The following is a 26,670-nucleotide window of genomic DNA, read 5'->3' as shown; positions in this document are numbered from 1 at the left end:
GATGAATTTCTGAAGACATCTTGTTCATCATATCATGATGAAAGACAGAAACTGGGATGTTCCCCTTGTGCCCTTCCTCCCTGCAGGCTTCCAGCTCAGATTTCCCTCTCTTGATGCAAAATGGATTTTCGCAGTTAAAATGTCTGATCTGAACTTGAAGCTTCACATTTGTGGTCAAACCAACGCAAAGAGAATGTAAAATTAAAGAATCACAACTTGAAACAAGCTTTATTGCACAACACATTTTTAGAAGCTTGTGAATTTAGCCACAACTGTGTTACACCTAGGGACATCAGATGGCATCTCTATATGATTGCCCTTTTATGAACTAAATTCTACTTCAAGCACAAAGGCATCAGAACTTTTCAATGAAACAGAGGAAAAATTAAATACCCTACTGTAATTCTCGCTTTTTCACCCAAGAGATGACTGGAACTTTCTTTGTAATATAAAAGGTCACAAACAATGGCAGCATAACCCAACACAAACAACTTCAACTGAACTACTGCAATTTGGAAAAGCGGGCCAGCTGAAAAAACATCAAAGCACTAGAGAAATCTGGTTGCACTGCTTGTTTATTTAGGATGATCCACATTAGAACAGCATTCAGAATACTACATGAGTGACACATGAGTATTCAGTTCAAATGGAAGAAAAACCTAATGACACAGCCAATGATCAAGTTACTGTGAGTAAAACCAGGCTTGTGAATTGCTTGTCAGCTGCTCTGTATTAACTACTTAGGTCACATTCCCACAAGGATGAACTGCAAATAGTTCAAGAGGGTTTCTTCTTCCTCTTACCAGGAGTACATATCATGTGTTACTATGCAGCTCCTGCCTTGTACTCTATGAATAACAGTTGACCACAAACATCCCTATAAACTCCTCAGTATAACAATAAGAAATCAAGAAAGCAATAAAAATCATACTGTATCCCCTTTTTTTTAAACACAGTTTTATTCACAGCATAGCATCAGAATGAGTATTTTCACAAGAAAACACTTTGCCTTTCTCTGCCAGAATTTTAGAGAGTTTTTAGTCCCTACAGTACACACATGATGCTAGAAACATAACTTGAATACATTACATATTGTGAGTAAGACTGACACTTGCCTGTTCTAGCCAGACTCCAGATTCTTTATCAGGTTCCCAGATGATCACAGTTTTGTCCATTGATGCAGATAATATCCTCATTGGTTGTTGCATACTGCCATCTACAGTACAAGGAAAATTATTACCCTACAACCTAGGAGCACATTTTCTAAAGAAATTAGGTGATTCTGAAATACAAACACATTAAAAAAATTGTTCAGCATCAGAGATATGCAATGCAGTTCTTATATGCCAAATTTACAGGCTCTATATTTTTGCCAGGCATTCTTTAGGAGATACCGTATTTTCAGCCATGATCACCCAAAGAAAAAGTAAAATATGTACATGAGAAGAACCATATTCCACAGTTTTCTCATTCTGAACTTTCATTGAATTAAATATAATTTGGAGGAAAAGCTAGAGTTTCACAAAGAGAATGCACAGCAGTTCTCAGTTCTGTTCCTTAAGTTCTACTGAGAGATTTACAGTTTAAAATAGTTACCCAGTATTCACTGCATGAGTTTTTTCCCCAAATTGTTTGGTTTGCTACTGACTTCAGCAGACTCTAGAACCCTGAAATACATACAGTAACTCAGGACTGCTCCCAAATAGGCAGTGAAACACTCCAGGAAAGAGCCCAACACAGAATGGGAAAGAGGGAACTGGTTCATCACCAGTTGTGAAACCTGTAGGAAAACCACTGAAGAACTTTTCTTGCTAATAGTGGCAGGCATCTCATGAGGTGATATGTTTGCAACAGATTTCCCACCCGACCTTCTGCACTGAGAATATGTCTCTCAGATCAGTTTGCCTCTAGTGAAATCTATTTTGGGGATCCCAGCATTGGGCAGGCCACAGAACACAAGCAGCTTCATGTATGCAGAAGCACCTGGAAAACTTCATGGTCTAACAGGACAGTTTTCAGATTGCCATGAAAGGCTGACAGGCCTACATTGTCCCTAAAACTTCTTCTAAAAGGCTAAATCTTTTACTGGCGTCTAATTTAGAAAAAAAGAGAAAGGTTTAAGGACCAGATAACTAATACAATATTTTTAAAGCAAGTCCTGTGTCTTCCACTATGTATTTTGACATTCTAATGGCACTCTGCTATTCAAGTGTTGTACATGCACCAGCTAAGCTGTCCTCTGTACTGCTGAAGTCACCTGCCATCAGTAACTCTAAAATGCATCAGAAAAAAAGACATCTTTGCCAGTACAAATATTCAAGGGTGTTCTGATTGTGCAATGTCAAATCAAGAATCTCCTTCCCTTATATGCCAAGTAGACACATAACAGCAAATCAATACTTCAAACAAGACTGTCAGAATTTAAGGATTTCTAAAGAAAGATTAATACTAGAGCAAAATGCAAAATTAAACTATAAATAACACTGCTTCAATGGGAGTCTGCACTAATGCCTTAAAGTTACACGCTGGAGAAAACTGACACTGCCGGAATCGACACCACTAAAAAGAAAGGAGAGCTCTTGAGGTAATGCTTACCTTTTGAAGAACAGATATTTCAAATACATGTATCAAGGTAACCTATTAGCACTATTAATTCATACTGGTTAGTTACATTAATTTGTACACCATAACCAACACATCAATTACAATAAAATCTTTACAGCTCTGTTTTTTACTTTCATTCCTTAAAGAAAACATGAGTACAAGGCAACATCTGTTTACTCATAAAACATTACTTGCAAAATTTAAAGACTGTCATCAAGCAAACATGCAAACACAATACAGAGACACGTGACTGTACCCTATGTATAGGACACTTAACAGTGCTGATGTGTTTGATATCTTCTTACCTTTGGAAAATGAAGGTTGCCAGTGAACTGCATACACCCAGTTTTCATGACCAGCCAACACAGACTCCAAAGAAACTGCATATGATGTGTCACCATCTACCACAAACCAGAGAAAAACATATTTCTTTCTAAAAGCCAAGAAAGACCAGGTCATTTCTGATATCTTTAGTAAAAATAATCAACTGCTTTCAACATCTACTGATATCTCAAAAGCTTCCTGACACTGAACAGCTCCTTGAAACTCTACTTTGGCACAAGCCCTGAGTACTTGATTGATGATCACAGGTCAGTGTATTGCCTCAGAGGGGTCTCTCACAATCCCTAGAGAACTCTCAAGAAGAGTTGAAATAAGTGCTTTGAAGTGAATTAAACTGGCACTATGCATATTCTTATGCATATTTGTGTCTCCAAATGACTGAAAACACAAGCATTAAGATACTTCAAACAATGAATCAGGATTTGCAGGAAGTATCATGAGCACTTCTTACACATAATATCATATACACTTCATTATATTAACTAGGTTGCTGAACAATTTATCCTACAATGTCAGCAATTCAAGAATCTGATGTTACCGTGCTTAAAAGCTTGTTAAATGACCATAAAGTAAGCCTGCACATACTTATCTGTTCTTTACATTATGTTTCTAACAGCACCTCTTAATTCATTGAGCTAGAAAGAAAATTAAAGGTAAGCTATTAAACTGGAGAACTACACAACAGCTTCTCTCCCACAGACAAATAAGTGTCCTACATGTTGCATTTGGAATATGCATGACAATAACAACTCATGTTGGTATTAAGCTCCCTCACTGCTTTACCATTTCTTGTAATACATCATTAACTTTTGGCTTTTAAAAAGTAATTCTGCTATTTTAACAGCTAAAAATAGTGCAGTCAACACAAAACAAATCAAACTAGGTGGTAACAACCTTGTCAGCCTCCCTGGAACCATGAAAAAATACACAAGTAAAAAGTTGTACCAGAGAATTTTGCTGCTGTTACCTACCTTTAACAGTAAAAACATTCTCTTTCAGTTTTATGGAACCATCTTCAGTTTCTGGAGGTTTCTTTAGTTTTGCACATACTTTCCAAATTCTTATCAAACAGTCCTGAGCACAGCTTGCTAAGAAAAGGTCTTCACCTTTTTGTTAGCAGAAAAAGAAAAAAAAAAAAATAGAACTACATTTTCATTGCAACCACTGCCATGATTAACCTACCTTCTTTCTATACATGCACCTAACAGCACTATCCCAATATTTCCTGTACACAGTATCATAAAAAAAAAAACCCACTGTTTTATTTCAACATCAAGTCAATTTGCCACTCAAATTCTCTATTATTTTATAATGCAGTATAAACATGTTCCTGCTTGTAAGATGTGGAAGATATGGTAAGCACTGTGTATGTTATACTTCCCTACTATTTATGGCCTTTGCTTTTGGAATTCTATAAGTCTCAATATTTGTCAAAATCTCCTTTCATCCTTTTCTTTCTCCAGGTTTATATCATCCTCCAATTTAATTTTTTTTGTGTGTGCCACTGCAATAACTATTTGATTAGTCGATGTCTGAAAAGATTCTCCTCTTAATTTTCCAATTAAAAAAAAAGGGGGGGGGGGGGGAAGCAGGAGAAGATAAACATACTATTTCTCTCTACTTTCCACACTTTGAAAAAGCAGCCAACTCTTCTTCATTCAGATAAAGACATTTGTCTATTGAAACTGACAAGTTGCTAAAACACCAATTTGTTTGCATTTACCAGTCAGGTAAACATACTTGAAACAAGCAAAAAAAAATGTTTTAAAAGGATATAAAGTTTTATCTTGATTTTTAATATTAATTACCACCATCTAAGAAAAACAAACATCACAACCAAAGAGCTTAGGTGCTACAGTGCATCAAAGTCATATTTTGGAGGGGTAAAACACTAGTACTGCCATTAAACCATTATTCCACTTCATTAATGTTTCATACTGACCACAGACTGCCCACTCAACACCTCTTATCCAATCTTCATGGCCAGGGAGTATTAACGTTTTCTGAAACTGAATAAAAACTCTTGTTATATCAAAGAAAACCACCTAATTACCATGCACATACCAACAATAAGTTTTTTGGGTTTTTTCCAAGTCTTTTATATTTATAGCTTCTATTATTTGAAATAGGGAAAAAAAATAAGCCACTACTAAGGACTGTAATTTACACACAGATACAAGATGAGCATTTTTGGTTTTGCCACCATTGGATAAGCGCATGTAACATCATGGCACTTCCTACATATGAGCAGGAAAGGATGTGAATTTAAGGTGCACACCTTCAAGAGGCTACAGTCTCTCTATGAAAAATTAGATTTTTTTTTAAAGTTTATCAGGCTTACTGTGGTACACAAAGAATAACAATGCAAATTTGACGTGACAAGTAATTTCTCGTATTTGTGTGAAGTGGATGCAACTGCAGAGGATGAAGAAAATGAATACAGGTAAAATCAATTATAAAAAGAAGAGCAAATGCTTTGAAATTATTTCAAGAATAAATTTGTAATAGAATATGATTAATAAGAATCAGTTATGGTATTGGAAATATTCTCTATGTTTCTTAAGTTTATTGGCAAAATTTCTAAGGAAGCTACACATCAAGAACTGCTGATGGAAAACTCTGCGGGAACACAGGATCAGGAACACCTGAATGAGAACAAAGTCTGGATTCCCTTTTAAGAACTTTTACTATTAATATATTTTCATTTATAAAATATGTAATTGTTCCAGTTTATTGTGATTCAAGTACAACTATTTACTACTCCTTACTTACAATTTAACCCATTTCTGCTTTTCTTTGTCCAGAAACAGCCCTACTTCCATGACATTTTTTTATTCCAAGTTGAATTTTAATGCCTGAAGTAACTGTTACAGTTAAAACACTAGTGTAATTTAGTATGAGTAACTCATCATATTATTTCTGGCATTATATTCTACTAAATCCCTTACCTAGGCCTACTTAGAGCTATGACTAAATGACAGCCACTGCTACCAGCACAAGTCTGCAACTGAGGTCTCTCTTCCAATGCATGACAGGAAAAAAAAACAAAGGAAAAATTTGTATGTATATGAAAAAATCCATAGTCAGGAATTGGTACCTCTCTCTTTGATCCAACATTTCTGATATTCTGATATGTTCCGATATCCAAAACAACCTTCCCATCAAAAAATATTACTCTGCCTCTCCTCATCACACATCTGCAGTCACAATCATAAAATGGTTTAGTTTGGAAAGGACACTAAAGATCATCTAGATCCACCCTCTCCAGCCATAAGCTAGAGAGACCAGACCATTTCCACTAGACCAGACTGCTCAAAGCCCCATCCAAACTGGCCTCAAGCCATTCCAGGGATGGGGCATCCACAGCTTCTCAGGGCAACTTGTTCCAGTGCCTCACCATGCTCACAGTAAAGAATTTCTTCCTAATATCTACTCTAAAACTATCCTGTTTCAGTTTGAAGCCGTTTCCCCTTCTGTAACTACATGTCCTTGTAAACCACCCCTAAAACTGCAGAACCATCTGTAGATGAGATACATGACCAGAATAGGATACATGATCAGACCAAGCTGATCAGATACTTCCAAATCAGAAAGTTCAGGCCTTAAGAATGTGTTCTCACAGCCACCTAAGCCTCATTTGGCTGGTCACTGCTGCAACCACCGTCACTTCCAGGTGGGGCACTCCAGACAGATGTTTATGTTAAACACCCAACAGGTTATGTGTAAAGGCAGGAAGGAACAGTCCAGAAAGTGAGATGAAACAGCAACCTGAAGATTTTTCTGAAGATGACATGCTTCTGGCAATACATAAAAAAAAATGTTTAGCAATTTCAGATAACAGATTAAACACATTTATTTATTAATTTATATGATCTTTGAAAAAATGCTCTGTATTTTATAGTCATCAAGATTAGTTGGCAAGTTTATTTCTAACTGAAAGACTGGTTCAGGCTGAACTGCTGCTACCATCCTTCTCTTTCTTGGTTCCTTTTACACTAAACAGCATTTGTATCTCCTGAAACTTGACCCTAATATCAATCTAAACACATACCTAATCTTTTTCCATTTTCAAGGTGTTGCAGTGCAGGGATTTTTTTTTTAATTGCCTTCCTCATCTTACATCAAAGAGATCTATTAAGAAAAGCAGCCATTTGTTTTCCTTTAAAAGAGTAAAACTAATTACTTTGAGTTTATTAATACTAGCCCAGATTTCTAAGTCATTTCCCAAACAGGTTTTTAGGTACTACTTAGCTTTAAGTCAAGCATGCCATTCTTTTTTTGCTGCAGAACATGCATGCTTAACCAGTCAGCTAGAAGTCTGTACTAATTTTTATCTTTATATGCTTACATTGAATAGTCCCATTGAACTATTCACATGATTTAAGGTAGAGGCTGCTGAATTTAATTACCTCATATTCACTCACAGCAGTAATACCAGCACCAGATGGTGTATGAGGCCTCATTGGTGAGGAGAGATACCCCCAAACCTCTGTAAATGCATCCAGTCCCTTAAACGAGAAACTCATGCTGTTGTCTTTCCCATCCCTATGTCATCCTCCACTCTGCACCCATCTGAGCAGTGTCAGTACAGTGGCTGGAAAACAGAGGTGAACACAAGGGCGATTACCATATACAGAAGGATGATGCCACAAAGCATGAGGAACACAACATTCTTAGTCATATCATTTAGTTTGAGGGGGTCTGTGAAGAGCAAGGAGTTGGACCCAGCAATCCTTATGGGTTTCCTCAAACTTGAGATATTCTAAGATTCTATGCTTCAAAGTTTTCAAGAAATTGTTTCCCATAGAAATAAAAACTTAACTGAAACTGAGCAAGGAGTAGGATTTTTAGTATTGTTTTTGCCCTTTTCTTTGAAGTTTATGTCTCCTGGCATCCTATATTCTGTTTCTTCAGATGTATTCAGTTCTAAAATTGAATCAATATAAAGGTCTGTGCAGATGCACATGTTCATTATTTTTAGGTGATTTGGTCAAAGTTTCCATTTTTGTATAGGTTATATATACACCAGTTGTTTGAGCTGTCATTCTTCTCTTTTTTACAGATACTGTTTTTATAGTCTCATATTTCTTCTGTTTCAGTTTCCACTTGGTCCTCACTGGATACAAAAGAAGTTACAGTACCAACAGTTAAATCTAACAAAACCTCCTGGTCTGACTCTACTTCACAGGCTTTCCCATGCCTCTTACCTAACCTCTGAATATTGCTGCTTAGCAGCAATGTGGTCTCTTTCCTTTTAAGCAAAGAATAAAGCTATTCTGTAGGTAGCACAACTAGTGAAGCTGTGGACATGCCCAGCACACTCTGCACAACTAACCCTGCCCACACTTTGGGTACATCTCTTTCAGGAACAGGCTAGTTTGGTAAATTTGGCAATAGTGGTCCAAGTCTTCTCATTTTTCTTCCAGCAGACACTAGATGTGGTATCTCTCCTCTATGCAGCTATTAATCTCTACAGATTAGAAAGTGCCTGAACTATCTGATTCATCCCCCTATTCCACTTCTCAACTATGCCAATGTATTTGAGTGCAATCCAAAACACACAGTGCACCACCTTCTCAGAAAAACAGAGCTCAAATAGAAATGTTCTGGTTTAAAAATCTAATTTAATCTGCTGGTTTACTTACTTGCCCTCCACAGGCCACATCTGTAGATATTATATCCAAAGCAGGAAGACATTATTATGGTTTCTGAAAGATTTTTCCCTGGATACTTTTATAAATCGATACCTTCTTCCAACAAGTCACAAAAGCAAAGAGTTAATTTTCTCTCTACTATTTAACACAGTAAGAGATCTGTGGGTAGGGAGTCTCAAAAGATGTAAAGTATGCCCACTCAGTTTTAAAAAACAGTTTTTAATGAATAAATACATTATGACTTTAAAATTAATGAGTTTACCAAAAAGTAGCCTGAATTAGCTAGGTAAAGATGCCTCATCCTCCCTCAGAGCCCTTTAAGTTTCATTAGAATACCCTGTTATGAATGAAACACAGAAGAAAGGGATGAAGTACTTATTCTACTGACATCAACAGGAACCAAAAAAACCTTATTACTCTACATGGCAGCACAAACTGGCAAAATTATCTAGAGCTTTTATCACTCTCAAAAAAAAAATAAAAAAAGAAGTATTATCTATTCTTTAATCCCTAAAGGGAGTGTGTCTGAGCAAATGCAACAGACTAAGTGGTTCTAAATGATAGCTTCACTGGTGCAGAGGGAGAGCATTTTGGTTTGAAGACCTTTTTTTAAGGGAGTGAGAGAAAGAAATAAATTATACTGAGTTCTGTTTTGGAAAACAGTCATTCAACACATGCTTTAGAGTCTAACAAAACTTCTGAACAGATGCAAGAGAGGACATAATGTTTTTCTACTGCTGAAAAGCAATATTTATCTGTATGAAAAACTAAAAATTGCCAGCTTCCAAGTAACACATGAAAAATGTGTGCTTTTATGAGATCAGATACTCCTAAAAATACTTTTTTTTGATGTTCAAAAGCAGTCAGGCATAAAGGGCATACTTAGCAATAAACAAAATTCCTCAGATAGAGGTCATAGCTGTTTTTATTATAAGAATTTATAGTAAGAAAGTATCATCATTTCCATATGAACAACTCAATGCCTGGACACTTAATAAAGAAAGACAGTTGCAGCTACTTTGTATCAGTAGGAATAGAAACAGGGTATCTTCACACAGGGGAAAAACAATCAAGAAAAACTAACACTTTCATGCACTGAATTCAACTTCAATATTCTGTATGTGCATTTCATCATTACCTAGAAAAATGGATGAACTATTTGAAAAAAAGGTTGTTGTATGCAATGGCTTTGTAGAGACAGAAAGGACTTATTATAGAACTTGAAAAAAATCAACAGCATATTTGAAAAGAAGCAGAACTCAGTAATGCTCTGAGCAAGAGACAAGAATTGTAATTACCTGATCATTCTGCTGTATAAACAAACTTATTTTGCAGTCATCACCACCACAAGCCAGTATTGGTACTAGAAAGGAAAAGAAGATCTTCATTTTTTACAAGATCTAATATTCTAGGATACGAAAAAATAAAAATAATGTAAAATCAATATAGAAATATGTCAAAATATTACAGTACTAACAGACAGGCAAGGTGATAACACTTTTTCAATGCTTTCTACATTAGCTGCCGATTAAATTAGTATCTTAAGAACACAGAACTCAAAAGTTATTTTTACATGCAAATAATATCAATAAATATTTAAGATGCTAAAAGGAGTAGTTTGCCTCAAGCTCATATATCTGTAGGAAGTTCAAGTATTAGAGTTTTCAATTAACTATATTTTATTGATATCAACAGGCAGGAGATAAAGAAAATATACAGAAGAAGGAAGGAACAAAACCAAATTACTCAGAACTAAGGCAATTCAAGTTCCTAAATCAATTAAGACAGGCTTAGATGGAGTTGGCATAATTATTATAGAGCAAATAAAAAGACAAAAAATGGAAGACAGATTACAATCTGTACCCAAGAATATGAAACATTTTTCACTCAAGACTACTCAAGTCTTGAGAAGTAGTTGACTTCCACTGGCTAACTTGCAAGCCTCAAATTTCTTTTCTTGGTGAAATTAGAGGCTACTGTAAATGCTTGAGGAAATGTAGTTTATGATTTTCAGAAAAGTAATTCTGTGTTTAGTTCCTTACTTAAGAAATGCAGATTGTTCTCAAGAGAAAAGCTTCTTTGAATTTCTCTGCAGCTGAAAATTTTAGCCTTCATAAAGATTTCTGAGCAACTCCTAAATTTATCATAGATCATTTTTCCCTGAAGATCATTAAAATTCCAAATTGCCATTTGAGATTAATGTTTCTGACAAATGTTCAGAAGTGGTATTTTTAATAATATATTTTAAGCTACTTTATTTAGATTTCAGAATTAACATACTCCTCAGCTATATGGACTACTGTATCAGGTTTAGGGAGAAAACACTGACTGCGCTTTATTTAAAAGGCCCTTTACAGATTTTACAGGAAATATTTTTATACATTTATGGTTCAAAATCTAAATTGTTTATTGGCAATTTTAGCAGCACAGGTAATTCGTATTGAAATTGGAACAAAAAAGCAAATGTCTAGAAATTTTTTTTTAAATTCCATACAAAATGAAATTTTTTGTGCAAATTGAAATTAAGCAAAATGAAAATAATTTCAGTTCTCGAGAAAAATAAAGAACTGTTTTTCAGTTTATGAGCACTGTACTGCTTTAGATAACTAATTTGAACCAGGATGAGAGGAGTTCATAATAAAGGACTGTCCCACTCCCAGTGTAACTTTAAGCAACACTGGTTTTGGGAACTCTGGAAAACAAAATCCTTGTTATTCCACCATTAAAAGAAACATTTAATTTTAGGAACTAATAATATAATTTTAATTTATGGTGTTTTCAGAATGTAAGGTTACTTCTCTTATATACAACATGATTTCAACATTGAACAGATGCACTACTAGAGTGTTACACTGAGAATTTCTTACCTGTATAGTATCATAAATGAAGGTATAAACTATTGTTTTGCAATATGAATGTTATAGACACCACAGGCACTTCACTACTAAAGAATATTCACACTTGCAGTAAGGATTTTAATTTACCCTCAAACCTTTTAACTTCATCTCAACAAGCACTTGTTAGTGTATTTACAGGAAAGGAGAGAGAGGTGTAAATGTTCTTTCATGGTACAGATGCTGCTTTTGATATCAGACATGCTCTGAAAACTGACACTGGCATTTCCAAATGGGACAACACATCCTGATAGAGCTTTCATAGCTCCCAGAATTATCAAAGCCAAAGAATAAAGTATGCTTGTAGGCATATAATCAAAACAACACATCAGTGTGGAACACATGCAGCAAAGAGCTGAAAATTCCATATACAATAAGAAAAGATTTTCTTAATTTTTTTCTTAAATTAAAAAAGAAAGCACTTTTTCAGTTGGGAGCCTGGCAGGTCTCCATCCAGGTGAAAGCCTCTAATGATACTTAAACACAAACTTAATTCAACACATGAATCTAGCTTAAGGATACATCTGCTTTATTAAAAATATCTTCTACCTAATCGCACAAAAAGAATGTGTCTGTGGCAGCCTACAACATCTAACATTTCTGTTAATAGAAATCTACAAAAACCATTAACTTTAACCAGGTTAAAGTAGTTCAGCATCTCAATTTTTTCACATTGAAGACTGAACAGGTGACAAACACTGCTTCAGAAACTATGGTTTTCAATGCAGGCCTTCAGATTTTATCTGAATCTTGCCCCTCAATTCAAACAACAAATACAAATACATGCAACAGTACCACAGGGAGTAGGTAGAGCTAACAGCATCATCCTATTCCATTCATTTACAGCACTGTTACCCAGTTTTAAAGCTATCCATCTCAAGAGTTCAGCTAAACAACACCATCTGAGTGCCATTTTGAAGACATTATAATCAGTCTGTGTTTTACTAAAAAGAGTTCAGAGAAAATCTTTAGATACAAGAATCAGCTTAAGCAGATTTCATAGAAAACAAAAACTGTGGCACACAGGTCTGGAGTCAGTCAAATGAAAACCTATTTGGGGGATTTCTTAGATTTTTCTTCCTGCATTGATATTCAAGATGTGCAGCTTTACTTACCATCGCTGCCAGGCAAGAAGGATAAGCAGACATCCATAACAAATCCATTTCCAAACTGCAGAATTTCAATGCATTTAGCTGGAAAACAGGAATAGACAGCATTGATCTCACACACTGTAACTATTACAGTGGCAGTTACACTGTCATTTCCTTCTATATTATATAGTTAAAATTTCCCATCCATTTTTAATTTAAGAAGCTGAAAAAATCTACATTTTTTTCAGAAGCCTAAACAATATCATCTTCTGTGTAGCCATAAAAATTAATCCAGTTAGTTGAGTTAGAAGATAATACTAAGTATTAAATCTATACAGCTTCACTGTGGTAACACATCAGAAGCAATAAATATTACAGAGTATATCCTGTGGCAACAGCATTCACAACACAGGGAGATAAAACTGAATCCATTTGCTACAACAGCAGCTGGAGAGATGAGCAAAAACCTGCAAACATCCCTGAGATCCTGGAAATGGTTAAACTAGAGTAAGCCATCCAGACCAAAATAAACAAGAGTATAGCCTGAAAAAAACCTCTCTACAGCAGAAGAATTAGACCTCTATCACTGTAAGCCACACCAGCAAGACAAAATGGAAAAGACAGGACTTCATGGGGTTCTTTGGGAGTACCAAACATGCGTTCTGGAACATGGGACTGTAGATCGGCAACACGCACCTCTCTCAAGTAGGCAAGGCAATATAAATCCTCAAATACACCAGAGAAGGAAGAAAGTAACTAAAGAAATGCAGTTCACTATAACTCAACCAGCAAAAAGCACCTTAAATCTCTATTATCTACCCAATGTATTTCTTATGTATTTTAGAATGCTCTTTTCCTGTATTTCCATGCAAGGGCCTAGTGCAACAGAAGGTCAAGATCCCGTTATCCCAAACATCGTTGAACTCAAGTCAATAGAAAAAACAAGTGACTAGTTAAACCTCATCTTTCTAATGCCAACATTAATCATTTTACTATCTAATTTTACTTCACACATGCATACAGCCAGTCTGCCTCCACATTACAGAGCAAAACAATGGTTCAGATTAGCATAATCTGAATACATATTTTTTTTAAAAAGTAAATTCAGGCTACACATCCCTGATGAAATATAAAGAAATCATTCTGCAGAACAAATCTGACCCAAGGCTTTCAAAGAGTAATGCAGTGCTTTGATGTACTAAAGTCTGAGGAGAAATCAATGTAGTTGCATTACAAGATGTTAGTATTTAACACCTAATGGATAAGCATTCATTATTCTTATTCAGCCAGTATGTTATTCTTAACTTTAAAAAAGTGTTACCTTCAGAACCATGCCGAGACCAGATTCTCACAGTAGAGTCAGAGGCTGCAGAAGCTATCAGCAGATTTAAATCGGGTTCATCTGACTGGTAGACAGCATCCACAGCAAAAACAGCTTCTGTGTGGCCTTTGAGAGGAATGCTTTTCACAAGCTGAACACATGAGAAAATTTTACCAAGTTTTAAATTCCAGTAACTTATGTAGGAGAATTTTTAAAGCCTTTTTAGGAAAAAAAACACAACGTAATACTGAAAATGTGTTCTATACCTGCAATGGCAGTATGTCTGCCAAGCTATGCTTAAGCTAGCTGCATATTCCAGGAAACCCAGAGAAGGGGTACAGCAATGAATATTAACTCAGTAAGATTTTGCTTAAAGCTAAACAGAATTAAATGCTCCTGTGTACACTATACAAACCTCACCCTTCCTTGAGAGATGTTGAAAACAGTACAGAAATTAGGAAGAGCCGTTTTCCTTCCTTTTTCCCATTCTCTTGTCCCTCACACCCTAAGGTACATCCCAACAGAAGTTTGGAGAGCCTTAGTGAAGGAGACAGAGCAGAGAATACAATGGAAAAAGCAGCAGCTACAGGAGCTCTAGCAGCAATGTTTAGTGTGTTTTCACAAACCAAAACAGCTCTTTACTCCTTGAAAAAGCTAACGTAAAAACAAAACTGATAAATTTAGACAATGAAGACAGGTGATTCAATTTTCAATCTGTTCCTCATAAACACAAAGATCAAAATTACAAGCTTTCAATTCTGCAACAAGAAGTCCTCCAGCATTTATCCAAATTTTATCATAGACAGCTTTGACACTTCTTTCCAAAATACAGCCTGGTAGGCCCCCGTACACATTTTTCATTAGTTCAATACAGAACTTTGTTTTTAAGAATTTAGTCTAGAACTGCCATTAAAACATGCACATTTAGCCACATTCTTTTGAAATTACTGCCATATGGCTGTGCACCACATCAGCATAAAAATTTTATTAAAAAGTCTGTAAGTTAACTTAAATAAATGCATGAATGGTTACAATGGACCAGAAATAACTTATTTCTGAGAACTTTCCCCCATCAAAGTTCATTTCCCCCTACTATGCATTCTCATGCACTTTACAATGCCAAGTCTAATAACCTCCTTTGAGACAGATGATGAAATGGGTTACCTGCACTGCCATTCATAATCCAGTGTCTAATAAGAAAGACTTTAAAAGCTAGATAATGAAGTATTTTTTTCATCAAAATTTGAGGTAATTCTGAAGGCTCTTTCACACAACACTGACTCTTTTGCCTTGCATTTTACAGTACAAATAATAAATTAGCATGTCTCCTTACTTTTCTCCATTTCTCTGACAAAAGCCAATTGCTGCACAGATTTTTTATTTTCATTTTTGTTAAACATCTACTCCAACTTGTGTATCTTCCTGGTAAGACTATCTATATATAAACCCCACACTGTTGCACAGATTGACTGGAAATCACTAGAAATGGATATAAGGAAACTAAAGGGTACAGAAAATGCCAGCTCACAATGGGCCTGATGGTTTGAAGGTTTTAAGGTGGTTTAAACAAAACTGCCATGTGAGATGAGAAAGCTGATGAGTCAAGAACAGACAAACAGAGTCTTTCAGACACCTAAACAAATACACTCAATTACTGACGGGTTAGTTAATTCCTTTACCAATGCTGATTTGAAAAAGATGAACCACAGAAAAGAAGAAACAACATACATAGTAAAACATAGCAAGAGAGTAACAACATTTTCCAGGATATACACACTGGGTTCAATTTTTAAAAAACTCCAAAAACACACAAGGTGAAACTAATAGTATGAACCAGAAATACAGACAAAATAGATAATTTGTGGTATGTGAGGGACTAGTGCAGAGGGAGGCTTGAAAAGAGGTTATTCCTGCTTACCTGATTATTCCATGTTACTGTATCTTTCCATTCCCAAAGAATAAGTTGTTTATCAGATCCACCAGAAATTAATGCTGTTTCAGAAGCTAAAAAAATGTTTTGGTTAGTTTGTTACAGCAACATAAGCAGTTCTGCTGGTTACTACTCAAAAAATATCACTGGTAACCAAAGCTTTCACCAAAATAAATTATGGTTAATAGAAGTTACACTGTGCAGAACAGGTTAAGAGCAACAATATTCCCTAACAAAATGTAATGAGAAAATTTACAGGACTATTTAAAGTTCTGTATGAAAGTGATAAAATACCTTTCCAAAAGACTCACAAATCCAACAGTGTAAATTAATATTCTGAGGTTTTGTTTGGTCTTTTTCAAAGATAGGAAAATAAAGCAAGAGAAATCTAAATAAACAGAATTCAAAGCTTCACAAGAAAATTTAATTCCCAAGTTCCCTGAAAATAGCTTATTTTAATAATTTTTAAGAAGAATATGTTTTAGTGCAACCTGTTGAATAGATGGCAGTTTATATCACTATTAAAAACTAATGTTTGCACCTCAGTACTCATCAAAAAAAGGAAGCAGCGTATTACATTAACAGTCTAATCAACAGTCACTTTTCTCTTTTTCAGAGAGTTTCCATAAATGCCTAAGGGCAAAATATATGCCTATGAAAAGCCTGCACTAAACAATGTTCAATCCTGGAATTACTATCCAGCAAAAGCCTCATAAATGCCTCAAACATTTCTATCTATCAAAAGATTCTTTTTTATGACCACATAACCTCTATGCAACTTCAGAGCTTCATACTCAGAGATTGTTGAACAGGCATTGGAAATTGGCTTACAAAGTCAAAACACACAAAACTCCAAACCTTACTAAAGAGACTGGTAGCAGAACAAGCAGCACAAGCCATCGACCTGTGTGAGCTGCCGCAGCACCAGGCAAACATTCTCCTGGGGTGCCCTTGGCTGTGGGGCCGGGAGCAGAGATCCCCTCACCCAGCAGGCAGCTCATCTGGGTTATTGGCAGGTCGCATTCCTACAGACCCACCTGTTAAAATGAGGCCAGATCTCGAGTACTGTGCCCAGTTCTGAGCCCCTCAATTCAGGAGGGGCACTAATGTGCTGGAGCAGGTCCAGAGATGGGCAATAGAGCTGATAAGGGTCTGGAGCATGCATCTTACAAGGAGTGGCTGAGGGAGCTGGGGGTGTTTAGCCCGGAGGAGGCTCAGGGCAGACCTTATCATTCTCTACAGCCATCTGAAAGGAGGGAGTAGCCAGATGGGGCTCGGTCTTCTCTCCCAAGTAGCAAGTGACAGGATGAGAGAACAGTCTTACGCTGCGCCAGGGGAGGTTTAGGTTGGGGGAAAATGTCTTCACAGACAGTGTGCTTAGACACTGGAATGGACTGCCCAGGGAGGCGGCGGAGTCACTGTCTCTGTAGGTATTTAAGGAAAGCAAGGACGTGGCACTCAATGCCACGGTCTAGTTGACACGGTGGTGTTGGGCCATGGCTTGAACTCGATGATCTCAGAGATATTTTCCAAACTAATTGATTTTGTGAAAATCCCTACTGGGAAGCTGGGCTTAAAGCGAAAGGATGCACTGTAAGCGACGCAGTCCCCTATTTCCTCCAGTGTAGAGCGCAGCCACGCTGTTACCGAGCCTCCCCCGTCCCCTCTCCCCCTCAAGGGCAGCAGCGCCCGCGGCCCGGGGGGAACCGGCCCCGGCCCCACCGCGGCACCGCTTCCCCGGGGGGACGGCGGGTGCAAGGCCGCGCTACTCACCACAGTCCCGCCGGCGGACCCACCGCACGCAGTTCACCCTGCCGGTGTGGCCGCGGAGGGCGGCGACCGCCCGCCTCACCTGCGGGACAAACAGACAGCACCGAGAGTGAGGGACTGCTCCTGCTCCTGCTCCCGCTCCCGGTCCCGGTCCCACTCCAGAGCGCATCAGCTCACCGCCGGGTCGTAGAGGATGACGTCGTGGCAGCTGCCGAAGGCGACGAGGCCGCCGAGGCCCCAGGCCACGGCGCCGCCGCCCGCCCGGTTGGCGCAGCAGGCGATGTGACAGAGCGACACGGGCGCCGCCATCTTCGCCGCCGCCGCGTGCGCGACCCCGCGCGGCTCCCATAGCAACGACCCCGCGCGGGGCGGGGCCTGAGCGGGGCGGGCCGAGCCGATGTGGGGCTTGTCGGTGGGAGGTGGGGGTTCTAAACTTCTTTGCAGCTTCTGCCGGGACCTCAAGGGTTTAGAAAGTTTAAACTTTTCTGTTTGCTGGTTTCTGTGAAGACGTTCCCCCTAATGTCCAGCCTAAATGTCCCCTGGCGTAGCTTAAGGCTGTGTCCTAATCCTGTCGCTGGGTGCCTGGGTGAAGAAAGCGACCCCCATCTGGCCACAATCTGTTTTCAGGGAGTTATAAAGAGCATTAAGGTCCTCCCCCGAGCCTCCTTTTCTACAGGCGACACAACCCCAGGTCCCTCAGCCACTCCCTGTAGGATTTACTCTCTGGACCTTCACCAAGTGGATTCCACCTGAGCTGCAGGACATCTAAGTACGAGATCGTGTCGCTGCTACCAGCTGTTTTTATCACCTGTGAAGCCAACTCCTGATCAGGAATCATGCTCAAATTAAGTCTCTGACGTCGGGATGTATTTAATACTACCGTGTACGATGTCCTAAAATTACTGTCATGGAAAGCATGAGAGTCTGCAACTCAGCAATGGCCAGCCTGAATGTCTTGATCTGAATATGTTTGAATACCTCTGCTTTTCAGGGAAAAAAAAAGTTAAGAACAGAGCAATTCGTGAACTCCATCTGTTACCTTTTTTTATTATTATTTATTTAATTAATTATTTTTTTATATATTTATTGTCGTTCCTGCACAAGAAATAAAAGTCAAATCAAGAAAAAAAGAAATATTGCAGTAATATTCTAGTTTTACTTGCATGGTCACTGGCCTTGAGAAACGGAATCAAAATACAGGGTATTTATTACACTGTATAGATGTGCTCAAATTGTATCAACCCCTTGGCTTCACAGGTTCAAGGACTCTGCTAGTTCACAGTAGCCACAGGTGCAAACAGCTGCCCCACAGGCTGAGCAGGAGCCTCAGCAGGACCTTCAAGACATCCACTCTGCCTCAAAATGTGCTGCCTCACACATACAGAAGGCTGTGGAGCAGAAGCCAGGTTGGAGTAAAATGGAGAGCTCAGCTATGCAAGTATGGAAAAGGGAGAGGAACAGGGATGTGCTTCCTGTCCCCAAATCCCACCTAGGATACCCTGAAATATTTGAAATTGAACTGGAAAACTGAGAAGTCTGGGCTGGAGGGAGAAGCTGGCTTTATGGGGGTGTGCAGGAGGTGGGGGCAGGAAGAGAAAGCAGTGAAAAGCAAGCAGGCATCAAGAGGAAACACTCTGGCTAGTGCATGGAACATTTTGGGCCCTAAACCTCTCCTGCCAGGCCTTTATCTCTCCCGTGTATTCTTGAATCCTGGCTGTCTGCAGCCCTGTAACCTGACACAAAAACATTGCAGATAGGCACAGTTGTTTTCCAGTGGGTATGAGAGGAAGGAAGCTGTGTCTGATCACACACAAGATACAGCCAGAAATGTTAGCTGCTAGGGGAACAAATGACTCCTTGCAGAAAAATGCATGGATCCAGTCATCAAAGCATGCCTTGACTGAGGAGTGCTGTCTTGAGCTGCCAAGGATGGCTGTGAAGCAGTCAGGTTGCACAGCAACCCCTTCTCAGCAGACCTTGCCAGGGTTGGAGTCAGGGCTCGGGCAGAAGGAGGTCGAGCACTGCCAAAAAGCTGGGTCATGTTATAGGAGTTGCGTCTGTTGCTGTGGGAACAAAGCTGGCTCTGGCTGTGATTGTAGGCATAAGCGTAGGCTTTTCCAAGACGGATTGGGTGAGAGACTCCTCTGTGACACAAAAAGTTAGGTAACCTGCTGCTTTTGCTGTCCTGTAAACAGATTGACTGGGGTGCTGCTTGTATTGGAGAGATTAGGGGTTGTGTCGTGCTTGAGGGCACAAGGGCATTGTGGCCCCATGCTGCAGGGTTTTGCAAGGCTTGTCTTTGTACACCTCAGGGTGCTTTTCAAGCCAGTTTGAGATACCACACTGTGGAGGGCTGCTAATGCCAAGTATTGACAGTGATTGCCTCTTTTCCCCCAAAATAATGTCTGTCACTGTCACCCTGGTGCCACCCTAACAGTCCAACACTGAGAGAACTGGGATAAATCAACACAGAATATGGAATTAAAAGTGCCATGAGGAATGCTGTAGCAGCACCATGGTGCATGGCTAAAAAAGCACAGGAATCTGGATTTATGTCAGGACAGATCAGCCCAGATGAGCCCAGTCTCTTACTTGTCATAAGTACTCTGTCTGACCAAGGCTTCATTCAAATAAGACTCTGAGCCCTTGGTCAAACCCAAGAAAGTATTTTTGTGAATTCTAACATTACAGGATCTTCTCTTGAAAACTGAAATATCTGGAGGATATTGTATGAGAAGTTTAGAATATCAGATAATTACTATAGAACCAATATGCCTTTTAGGAGCACATACTTTATAAGAAGTAATAGTGATGCTCAGTGGTATTACAAGGATAGAAAAGGACATACTCTAGACTTGTCAGCTCCCAGTCTTAATTCATAGCTAATGTCCTCATGAAATTAAAATCTCTTGTAGAGGCCCAGAAAAGTGTGTGCTTCCTTCCCTTAGAGTGGGTCATCACATCAGTCCTAGTTTTCCTTCATGTTCCCAAAAAATAACTTCTTTATTTTTCAGAAATATAAATATATGTAAAAATGATCTTCCTCTTTTCTCCCTTTGATGGAATTTTTGAGGCACAGGAATAACTCAGTTCATTGAACATCAGAGATGGTTATTATGGTGCCTAAGCAGACTTCAAAAGTCACTCCATAGTTTTGTTCACATCTTTTATGTGTCTCAGTTTGGTTCTGCCAGTGGAGGTACATCAACAAGCTCTGATAAGGGAGATACTACTTGAACAAAAGCTTTCTTGAGCTTAGAATAAATACCCCAATTAGTTAGGTATTGGAAAAATGTCTGTTCCAATAGTAATTTAGTAGCAAAATAGTAATTTTGTATAGAAATAGTAATATTGATGGTAAACTCATGTTTACAAGTGAGATTTTGCAGACAGAGGTGGCTTAGTGCCCTTCATGTGCTCCCTATCCAGCTCAGTTATGCTTAAAACTTTATGAGAGAGATGGAGAAAATACAACAGCAATCAAAAAGTTACATTTAGTTTAATATACTTTTCTAACTATGTCTAAACATTAAGATGAAAATATAATAATGTTGTTGATATGTTAAATCAAAGTTTAATGCTTTCTTTTATTGGGTAAAATCTTGATGTACAAGAATATGTGTTAAAAAACAGGAGACATTCTACATGACACTATAAGAAGCAGCAGTCATAGGTTTACAGTTAATTATATGTAGGTAAGTTCTATAGAGGAAAGTTCAAAAGTTGTTAAATGAGCAAAACTAGTCCTTAAAGGTTGGGGACCTTGTTCTTGTGAATTGTTGAACTTAGCCTATCTTTATGTGCCTTCATTGCATACATGCTTATGAAGTAATCCCTAATGAAATTGCCTCATACACATGTTACTATTTGATATTTTTACATGAGCTTGTTTGCCTCCAGAAGCAACCTGGATGAGTAGGGCCTGGTGAATGAGACAGCTATTCAGTATTTTAATGTCTCCTCATTAGCTATATCATGGCCCTAGGCTTAATATTTTGTACAGTAGTCTTTTCTGTACAGCACATAATTATCTTTTTCCACAGCCTTTTTTTTTTTCTTTTTTTTTTTTTTTTTGTATTTTCTCCTGCCACACCGCCTGAATGTCTCAGGAAAAACTTTATGAGATTCATTTTTCTTTAAAATAACTTTTAGGCAGAGGGGTATTATTATATTCATTTCCTGGGATAAATTTCTGCCTAGATCAAAATTCATAATAAAATCACAGACTTGTAGAATGTCTTGGGTTGGAAAGGACCTTAAAAATCACCTGCTTTGAAGCTTCTGCCATGGGCAAGGACACTTTCCAGTAGACCAGGTTGCTCAGAGCCCTATCCCACCTGGATTTGAATACTTCCAGGAATGGAGCATCCACAGCTTCTCTAGGCCAACTCTTTCAACTGAACTGTTGGTGCCTCAACACCACCACAGTACAGAATTTCTTCCTAATGCCTAACCTAAACCTGCTCTTTCCATTTGAAGCCATTCCCCCTCTTCCTATCACAACTCTCCTTGATAAATAGTCCCTCCCCTATTTGCTATCATTTCCACCCACTTTAGGTACAAGAAGGCTGCTCCAGGATGTCCCCAGAGACTTCTCTAGGGAGTCTTAGACTTCTTCAGACCAATCTCTAGGCTGAACAACCCCAAAACTCTCAAGCACTCATCATTTAGAGGTGAAATGCCTCTTGTGGAAGACAGAGAATAGCATTCAGGACACTGACAAACCATCCGCAGCATCCTTTGCTTCCAGCTTGGATTGAGAGCATTCAAAACTTGGAAATCAGATTCCAGCCCTGGGACACTACTGGTGGCTGTGCCAAGGTTTCGTCTGAGGGATCAGAGCTGGAGCATTGTGAAAATAAATATTAAACAATAGCAACCAAACCATAAAGATGGGTTTAAAGAACTTCCCAGCTTCACAGAGGATATCCTGTACAGTAGCTGGGAACAGCTCCATTGCCTTTGACATCTTTTAAACAGATCCAGCCTCTTCCTTTTTGCCAGCTGTGGGATCTGTGTTGGAAGGCATTCCACTGCATGAGGAATATTAATTTGTAGGTTTGCTAGGATTTCCTTCCCTGTAGCACCTACCAGATTTGATCCCAGAAAGAATGATCAAGGAGAAGTGTCATTCTCAAAGTCACTAATTGAGTCCATTAAAATTCAGCATCAGACTGGTTTTTAACTGCCACTGGAACAATTTGGGAACTGTGGTACTGCGTTCAATAAAAGTTAAGATTTCTAGTGTATCTTGAGTATAATGTAAGCCTGGGGCATCCTTTCCAAATACATTTCTCAAGATAAAAAAGTAGATATTGTTACTTGAATAGATTTAATTTCAAATATTTAAAGTACATTTTTAGAAACAATTTCTCCTATAATTCATCTCACTGAAGATTGAAAGTTGAATGATGCTGGTGAAAAAAGTTGAACTGAACAAATCTTAACTATAGCTATTTCCATTTTTCTTGAAGGCTGTATTTTAAGTGTTCTATGAATAGCTTAAATCCCCACTGCCTAAATGGATTTCTGATTTTCTAACAAAAAAAAAAAAAAAAAGAACAACTAATTATTTAGAAATATAATTCTAAATTAGTTCTCCAAACAATGATTGTAATTGCTGGCTGAAAGAAATTCTGCATAAAATCTCCCTGATATTATTTTTTTTTTAAGGAAGACCTAACACAAACATGACCTAGAAAATTGCTTGGGAAGAAAAAAAAGAGTAAAAGGATGAAACAGCTTGTCAAATAATCAAACTGATTATGCATTATGTTTTTGAAACAGAAGCTCTAAAAAGAGACATGATAATGGGCATTCATTCCGGAGGGCGTACGTGTACAAGCACACATGCACACACACACAAAAGAAAAAGTACGTGGAAATGCCATCTGGAATAATTAAAGTAATATTTTACACTTGAATTCTGTATTAGCAGCAGTTCTTGTAGGACTTGTATAGGATATTGTTCCATGCCATAGAATAATATCTCCCAAACCCAAAAATAAGTTTTGTAATAATCTCCTGATGCATCTCTTCATGCTCATTTAAAAAAACCCAAACCTAATATGTTGAGTTAATATCAGTTGGTGGTTTCATTTCTACACACACACACATTTATCATGCAGCCACATATATATATTTAAAATGGGTTTGATAATGAAGGGGTTTTGTACAAGTTACTTATCTCCAGAAGCATATGCCTGATCCAAAGCCTTCAGCTTTCTAAAGCAGTCAGAGATTCCCAGTGTTTGATGAGGCTTTGTATCAGAGATCTGGTTACTAACACTAGAAGCTGGCAACCTTTTTTATCTGTATGATAATGCCACATTTCCCTGCTCTTTGTCATTGTCTCACTCACAGTAATTTGGTGAGCACAGGTAGGAAAATTAATAACCTTCTGTCCTGCTGGTCTGAAGCTGGTTTCAGCTCATGGGGAAGTGCAAACAGCATTTAAATTTGTATGAAGAAATTCCCTTTCCCAATGCTAAGTTCTCAAAAGCAAATGTCTGCCGAGTCTCACAGCTGCAGAGAAAAGAGGAACATGACACAGCATATCCTATGCTCATACAGCAGCCTGCTTGTGTTGGGTGAAACTTCCTCTCCAAGATAATGAAAACTCTATCAAAATTCCTTTTTAAAATGGGGGGGGATGGGTTTTTTTTTTTTTTTTTTCCCGCTAATGCTGTACATTGGTGTACAAAGTTTCTGTAATAGACAACAATTTCTTTGGAGAATTTGATTAACTGCTTTACCACACATTATAGATGAAGTTATAAGAAAGGCTTGAACCTGTCCTGCCACAGGGGCCACAAAGTGCCTTGTGCCATTCAAGTTGGTGTTGGCATCACAGGTGATTCTGTTGCTTTTCCCCTGTCACCCACAGTAGGACACAGCCCTGTCAGATGCCACAAGCCACAGAAGAGAAATAAAAAATACTTTCTTTTGCATGGGAGAAATGTGCTTTCTCTTTGATGTGGCTCAGCTTAAATAAGCACCTCAAAGGAAGACTTCATACCACGCTGGCATTAAGAAAACATTGCTAATAAGATAAGTATTTCCTTCAGAGATATGACTGAATAACAGTTGATGGTAAAGAAATTTAGAAGGGAAAAATATTGAGGGAACATGAGGAAAAAATCCTTCTGATAAATCAGTTAAGGCATATCAGGAAATTGCAGTGTCATTAAAAGGATCTTGTGATATCTCTTCAGATTTAAGATAGTGAAATCTGCTTTGTGCCTGAACCAGGAGTTCAGCCTCCTTCTTCTGTATAATAATTCTAAAAAACACATTCTTTGGACATCAAGCAATTATTTTGATACTTAAAATCAACTTATTGGATAAAACAGAAAAATTGAAAATTAATTTGCATAAGAAAAACACCATGAAATGGGAAGAATATGAAATATGAAAATATAAAAAGCTGCATCATTTTAACCATTCAGAAAAACACATACAACATACAGCTCAAACATTGGTATTTCCAAGTGCATTATTTTTAATTCTCACATGCTAAAGTGTTTTGATGAAAGGTATTTTGTCTACATTTCTAGTCATAAATTGAATCATTTAAAGTAAAATACTGAAGAATGGATGTCTAGAGAATGAGGGCAAAAGCAATCTCTGCACCAGTGAGCCTTACAGGTCATTCTTCAAAGAGCTTTGCATGAAAGAAGCAGGCAGAAGGGGCATCTACTAGAAGCCTGCAGTGCATGCTGAAATTCCCTCATGAGAATCAAACTTCTGCACACTCAGCAGTAATAACACTCAGAGAGTAGATCCTTACCTTTCATGCTGCATTAACTGTCAACAAAACCAAACTTACACAAGGCTAGGGTAAACTTTTACCTCATTTTGAGTGCATGAAAAATTGTCATTTCACCAAGGAATATGATCAAGGTAAATTGCAACGTGCCTTATAGTCCCTTTCCTCAGTTCTTCCATTTCTTCCATCCAAAAACTCCATTATCCATGTGGTCAACAGCAGCAAAACTTGGCTCTTGCCAGGCTTTCCCTAGAGTCCAAGACATGGAGAGCTGCATCCTCCTGCTTATATGTACGAATTGTGGGGAAAACAGGTTGGAGAAAGAAATACAGGAATTTTGATTGATTGATGGCAATTTGAATATGGGTCAGCAGTGTGCCCTGAGCAAATCACATCCTGTGGTGCATCAGGCACAGCATCACCAGCCAGCTGATGGAAATTGTTATCACACTGTGCTCTGCACTGGTGCAACCTTACATTTAATATTGTTGTGCAGTTTTGGGCACTACAGCGTAAGAAGGATTATCAGACTGTTGGAATGTATCCAGAGAAGGCAACCAAGTTGACAAAAGGTCTTGAGGGAAAGACTTCAAGGTGTGGCTGAGGTCACATGGTTTGTTCATTTTTGAGAAAAGAAGGCTGAGGGGTGGCCTCATTGCAGTCTAAAGCCTGCTCAAAGGGGGCAGTGGAGGAGGAGCTGCTGAGCTTCTCTCTCTGGTGACCAGCAACAGGATATGAGGAAATGGAATGAAGTTATGTAACGAGAAGTTCAGATTCTTCTCTGTGATGATGATTGGTCACTGGAACAGGCTCCCCAGGGAAGTGGTCATGGCACTAAGCCTGTCAGAGTTCAAGGAGAATCTGGATGATACTCTTAATTTTATGGTGTAATTTTAGTAAGTCATGCAAAGAGCAGGGAGTTGGACTCAATGATCCTTATGGGTCTCTTCCAACTTAAGTTATTCAATGATCCTTTTCCTAGTCTGTCATTACCTTCTAGTAACTTTTTTTTTCCTTTTACATGTCATTTTCCCTCTTCTATTCACTTCCCTGTTGCCTTAACTTCTTCACTGAGTGTTTTGCAGAACGCATTGTGTTCAAGGGGCTGACAATCCTGAACACCCCTGTTCTACTGGGTCTTGTACACAGTGGTGGAGCAACCCATTGATTAGAGTGAGCAGCCCTACATGGCAGCCACCCCACACCAGCCTGACCTGCACTGGTGTCTGTGGGATGGAGATAATGTTCCAACTCATTGGAACACTGTTAGTCAGACAGCCCACGCAGATAATCTGT

The 26,670-nt window shown here is 38.3% G+C and overlaps 1 protein-coding gene across 2 annotated transcripts in view; it reads right to left on the bottom strand.

Annotated features, from left to right (window-relative positions):
• Window positions 1-17,945, bottom strand: part of ELP2 (elongator acetyltransferase complex subunit 2) — a 36,447-nt gene extending 18,502 nt beyond the window's left edge. Inside the window, exons 1-10 of one of the 2 annotated variants that reach the window (XM_086895750.1) lie at window positions 17,784-17,945; window positions 17,610-17,688; window positions 15,825-15,910; window positions 13,907-14,057; window positions 12,610-12,687; window positions 9,899-9,963; window positions 4,889-4,955; window positions 3,918-4,052; window positions 2,910-3,005; window positions 1,116-1,216 (exon numbers count right to left, since the gene is read on the bottom strand). In XM_086895750.1, the coding sequence (XP_086751876.1) occupies window positions 1,116-1,216; window positions 2,910-3,005; window positions 3,918-4,052; window positions 4,889-4,955; window positions 9,899-9,963; window positions 12,610-12,687; window positions 13,907-14,057; window positions 15,825-15,910; window positions 17,610-17,688; window positions 17,784-17,915 (990 nt within the window). In that variant the 5' untranslated portion in view covers window positions 17,916-17,945. Of the gene's footprint in view, window positions 1-1,115; window positions 1,217-2,909; window positions 3,006-3,917; window positions 4,053-4,888; window positions 4,956-7,355; window positions 7,533-9,898; window positions 9,964-12,609; window positions 12,688-13,906; window positions 14,058-15,824; window positions 15,911-17,609; window positions 17,689-17,783 lie in introns of those variants that run through there. The other variant, XM_086895758.1, reaches the window with a different exon arrangement.
• Between the last annotated feature and the right edge of the window lie 8,725 nt (window positions 17,946-26,670).

Source organism: Cyanistes caeruleus, chromosome 1, assembly GCF_971803275.1.
Source record: "Cyanistes caeruleus chromosome 1, bCyaCae1.hap1.1, whole genome shotgun sequence".
Taxonomy (NCBI): Eukaryota; Metazoa; Chordata; class Aves; order Passeriformes; family Paridae; genus Cyanistes; species Cyanistes caeruleus.
The sequence above is the reverse complement of the archived record's forward strand: the minus strand, read 5'-3'. Positions and strand labels throughout refer to the sequence as shown.